Source organism: Penaeus japonicus, unplaced genomic scaffold (genome assembly GCF_977035675.1).
Source record: "Penaeus japonicus unplaced genomic scaffold, GWHDUDI00000001_assembly GWHDUDI00000020, whole genome shotgun sequence".
Lineage (NCBI taxonomy): Eukaryota > Metazoa > Arthropoda > Malacostraca > Decapoda > Penaeidae > Penaeus > Penaeus japonicus.
In genome coordinates this window covers 43,667,447-43,672,446 of record NW_028234422.1, presented here as the reverse complement: position 1 = coordinate 43,672,446, position 5,000 = coordinate 43,667,447, and the positions used below count along the sequence as shown (strand labels likewise).

General features: G+C 46.3%; 1 protein-coding gene and 1 long non-coding RNA gene across 2 annotated transcripts in view; both read left to right on the top strand.

Annotated features, from left to right (window-relative positions):
- The window catches only part of LOC147469720 (uncharacterized), a 5,158-nt gene extending 1,430 nt beyond the window's left edge, over positions 1-3,728 (top strand). Inside the window, exon 2 of the long non-coding RNA XR_015191948.1 lies at positions 3,194-3,728. This is a non-coding gene — a long non-coding RNA (uncharacterized LOC147469720). The remainder of the gene's footprint in view (positions 1-3,193) is intronic.
- Positions 3,729-4,534: 806 nt separating this feature from the next.
- LOC147469719 (uncharacterized) overlaps positions 4,535-5,000 on the top strand; it is a 525-nt gene continuing 59 nt past the window's right edge. The window contains exon 1 of the mRNA XM_086547822.1: positions 4,535-5,000. This exon is cut by the window's right edge and continues 59 nt beyond it. Coding sequence (XP_086403948.1) covers positions 4,535-5,000 — 466 coding nt within the window.

Genomic DNA, 5,000 nt, shown 5'->3' with positions numbered 1-5,000 from the left:
CACGGAGTTGAGTCTTGTAAGATTTTCCAGGGACATCTACGGGATTTGCGGAGAGCGTCACTGGCTGCAGGTGCGACTGGCGCTCAGGGGCCGTCGCTGGATAAGGGGTCGGCCGCCGGTATGAGGGAGAGGAGGCCAGGGAATATGCTCTGTTTCTGTTGCCAACAGCCCGGGCATATGAAGATACATTGTCCGGTAAGGCTCGAAAAGATGAAAGGAGGGCAGAGCTTACAGCCTCCCCATCCAAAAAAACGGCGACGGTCAGGGGAACGTGTAGATGGTTCTCTGACAGATGCAGAGACTGTTTATCACGGGTTACGTGGGAAGTCAACAGTAGGTGCATCAGATTCCTCGATACAGAGGGGTAGGGTTATAACCGTACAGTCTTTTGGTGCGGGGTTACTTCTTTTTGACCTATTTGTTTTTGGTGAACTTACTAAGGTCGTGCTTGATACAGCAGGAGAATGTTCATTAGTTTATTAGTTTGCAGCGATTTTTTTTTTTTTTTTTTTTTTTTTGCAAGGAAGAAATATAGATGTTCAGGATTCTAATCTCAAGGTTAGGTGGGGAGGTGTCACCGACAGAGGCCAGGTGGGGGAGGTGGATATCCCTCTGAATTTTGGGCCGGTAAAGGTTTGGCATTCCTTTTTAGTGGCGGATTCGTGGAATTTGCTGGGGAAGCTTTTGTTAGGGTGCGGTTTCATTCGAAAGCATCAGGTAAGATATGAGGATATGATGGAACAGGGGGTTATTTCGCCTTCAAGGTCCTCTTACAATAGTCCATTATTACCCGCGAAGAAAAAAAGAGGATAGTTTGAGGCTGTGTTTAGATTTTCGGCTTTTTTTAGGTGTCAAAAACCTTTGACACCGCATAGCAGGGTCACGACGGCTTTCTCGACGCCAGATGGACACTACCATTACAATGTGTTACCGTTTGATTTGAAGGATGCTCCTACATCTTTCCAACGTATCATAAAGCAAGTTCTCACCGGATTAGTAGAAGATATTGTCGTACCGGGTGATTCGTGGGAAGAACACTGTGCGCGATTTGCAGGCATTTTAGGTGCTGCAAATTATCGCAAGTTCATTAAAGGGTTCGCGGGCATAGCGAGACCATTAGTTGACTTGACCAGAGGGATTCGGTCTGCTGATAATAAGAGTAAATTAAAGTGGAACCCTAAGGCAAAGGAAGCATTTGAGTTTTTGAAAATGACACTGAATGAGGACATAGTGTTAAGTTTCCCGGATTTCAACCTAGCGTTTGTCCTGGCCACTGACCCCAGCAAGTTCGCAATTGGGGGTAGGGGGGGGGGTCCCATAGCAAAGGGACAATGATGGAGTACTTAGACCTTTGTCATATTCCAGTCGAGCGCTGAAGAGGCCGGAGCTGAATTATAGTACGATCGAGCGAGAGGCATTAGCAATAGTCTATGGATTCCAGATAAATCGTACTATTATCCAGGGTTACCGCGTGGAAGTTCATTCAGACCATAGACCTTTGTGATATTTGTTCACGAATAAGGAGGGATCAGACCGGGTCACTAGGTGGCGGATGGCCATAGCTGATCATGATATTCAGGTGGATTGTATACCTGGGAAGGATAACGTAGTAGCCGATGCGTTATCCTGCATTAGAGAGGATAATCACCTTATTGATGATTTAGTAGTGGGAACCATTACACGGCGTAAACAACTAACCAGAGGAGCAGTAGAACAACCTGCTAGTTCAGATAGTTCCACAACTGCTGGACATCAGGGGATAGTTTCCTCAGAGGTAATAATGGTGTGGTTGGTAGATGATTTACGGAAAGCTCTTTTGGAGTTTGCTCAAACTTCACTTGGTAGAGGGGACAGCTTTGCCGAAGGGGTTTAACAAACGCACACCTTGAGGCTTGGATACTTATGAAGTTAGACCGGACGGGCTTTTATGTAATTAATGTACATACCAATGTCTATGGAGTTAGAGTTTACAGGGTAGTGGTACCGGAAGATTTTGAAGAGACTGTTTTGCAGCTGGCACATAGTCTTCCTAGTTTTCCACGGAGGAGTAACAGCTACTCTGGTTAGACTGGAAATGTTTGCATTCTTTAAAGGAATAAAATAAGCAGTGCGGACATTTTGCAGCAAGTGTGAGGTTTGCCTGCGTTGTAAACCCGGGAGGGAGGTATCTGCTCCGTTATTACACTACCCGGAAGTCACTGAGCCGTTTCAGAGGGTCCATATGGATATAGTCGGACCTTTTCCGGGGGAAGGGGGATTTAAGTACATCCTTACTGTAGTGGATGCTCTGACCAAATATCTCTATGCAGCCCCTTTGAAGACAAAAGAGGCATCTGAGGTGGCGAGGGCGTTCATCAAGGCAGTAGTATTAAATGAAGGGGTCCCAGGACATGTAACAGATGGTGGAGGAGAGTTCGTAAATGAACTATTTAAGGAGTTACATGTATGTGTACAATTGCATGTAAACAAGCATGTTGTAACTCCTTATCATCCTAGTTCCAATGGCCAGGTAGAAAGAGTAAATGGTGTTTTAACAAAGATTCTGCGGACCTTAGTTTGGGATAACCCAGGTAGTTGGAATGTGATGTTGCCTATGGCTATCCTAGCATACAACACTGCATGTCACCGGATAATTAAGGATTCCCCATTCTTTGCCCTGAAACACCGTGACCCGAAGTGGCCATATATATCATTCTCCAAAGAGACAGTCCCATGGTATAATTTGGAAAATTATTCCCACGAACTTAGGGTGATAGGCAGTAAGGTTATTAAACGCTGCCAGCATCACATTGAAGAGGAAATTAAGAGGAGGCCTCGCGATAGGCCTCAGACCAGGCACCTTCCAGTCGAGGAGGGTGATCGAGTGTATGTTCAGGCAGTAACAAAGCCTGGGATAAGTAAAAAGGTACAGCCTCTGTATACTGGACCTTATCGAGCTATAGACAGGGTTAGAGATGTAGTCTTTAAGATACAAAGGCTGTCAGACAAGAAGGATAGTAAAATTCATATAGAAAGATTGGGATTATAGACGTCCCTTTGACCGGGCATATCCAATTCACGATCTAACTGATGTAGAGGAGCCAAGTGAGAGTTCTCGAAAGGAAAGTCAGCAAGGAAAACTCTCATGTTCTGAGTTGTATGTTTTGTTTCATATTCCGTGACTTTGGAGCTCATACTAGGCTATTTTTTTCAGATTGTTTTAGGAGTGGGGGCCCGGGTGGAGTCTGAGGATGCCTTAGCAAACACCGGGCTGGTTTTCATTCCTGAAGGGCGGGTCCTTTACACCTCTTCGGTACAACTTATACCTATACAAGTGGAGAGGACACGACTCACTGGACCTTTGCTCGAGCTCCAGGCCTGACTTCGAAAGGTGGAACTACGTCTAAATACTCTCAAGTTAAGTAGCTCAGATCAAGATGGGAAATACCGGGATGGGGGATTGCACTTTGATCTTGTGAAGCCCATATTGGATGGTTTAAGTACGACGGTCAATCAGTCATCGGATGAGATTGATTATCAGAATTTGGTAATCCGAGACGTTTTCTTATCAGTGGGTGGAAGTTTAATATCAACCCTGCAAGTCTTCATACCTGGACTATCCCTTGTTTAAGGACAACCAAAATATTTGCAATTTTACTATTTTTGTAAATAAGTATAGAAGTAAATTTGTCATATACAAATCTTAACACAAGTCAACGTCTCTGATACACTGGACATTCCGTCCAGGAACCTCGCACACAACTTAGATTAAACTCCCCTTACCGAAAGGATAACCGGCAGAGTCTCCATAGTTGTTTACCCGGGACCGTCAGAGTTCTGTCTCTCTCAGACGTCCTCTTGTCTCACGTCGTCGCGCGTGCGCAGACGACGGTGCGCGACGTCTTACAAATCTGTCTTACGACATCGTCTTACGACATCAGTGGGCGGAAAGATAAGAAAGACACGTTCTATTGTTGGGGGAATCTCTGCTCTGACAAATGTTGCGAACTTTGTCTTGGGAGTGGTAACAGCTAGCAGGATTGATAGATCACATTCTATGATAGTGTCTACAAAGGCAAAAGCTTGCAAGGCTTAAGAGATGGGGGAAGTGACATTTTCTCTCATGGATAGTGCTCTTGGGGACGTCGCGCGCCTCGACGAGGCACAAAGACGACTGGAGGATTCCATGGGGTTATTAGAGGGGCAGAAAAAAGAATGGGAAAGTCAATGGGTGAAACCCAGCGCTTATTCTTGCTCAGTCTAGTCTTGGAAAATCACAGGTCAGTTTTACAGAGGGTCAGACATGACCAATCACCATTATTGGGTGGATTAAGAGAGGCAATTAAGGGACGTCTGTCACCGGAACTCTTATCCCCAGGTGTTATAATAAATTTATTGTTACAGCTCTCCCGGAAAGGGTTCATCTACCCCCCCCCCCCTAGGGAGCAGGATATTCACTTGTACTACAATCTCATACACGTGACGGTCCAGCCCGGGGATTCTTCTGGGCAGCTGATGATGTATTTAGCACTCCCCTCACCAGGGTTGAAGTTAGATGTCTTCAGAGTCCAGTTTCCCTAAACCTGTCGCGGAGACTGTTGCCTTTATACAAACAAAGATTGCTTCCTCTTATTTGTTTGTTTCAGAATCACGGGACCTGTTCATGGAGGTAAATTCCATGGACTCTTGCCGTGTGGTTCTGGATGACCTGTACCTGTGCCCTGCATCGGCCAGACTTCACTGGAGGGGGCACGTGCGGACGTGTTTATCAGCGGTCTTCTTCAAGGAGGCCGAAGTAGAAGAGGTCTGCGATGAGATGGTGACAGATCACTTCGCGCCGATTTTGGTGAGGCAGGACACGCGGTGGATCTACAGCATGCCTCATCCCGTCGAGGTCTACGTTCCTGTTCGGGAACACCGGAAAACCGAGGAAGGAATTGGAGGGTGTGGGTATCTGCCGTCTGGCGTCGGGTTATCAGGCCACCTCCCAGGACTTCTTGATCCCTCCGGTGTCCTCCTTG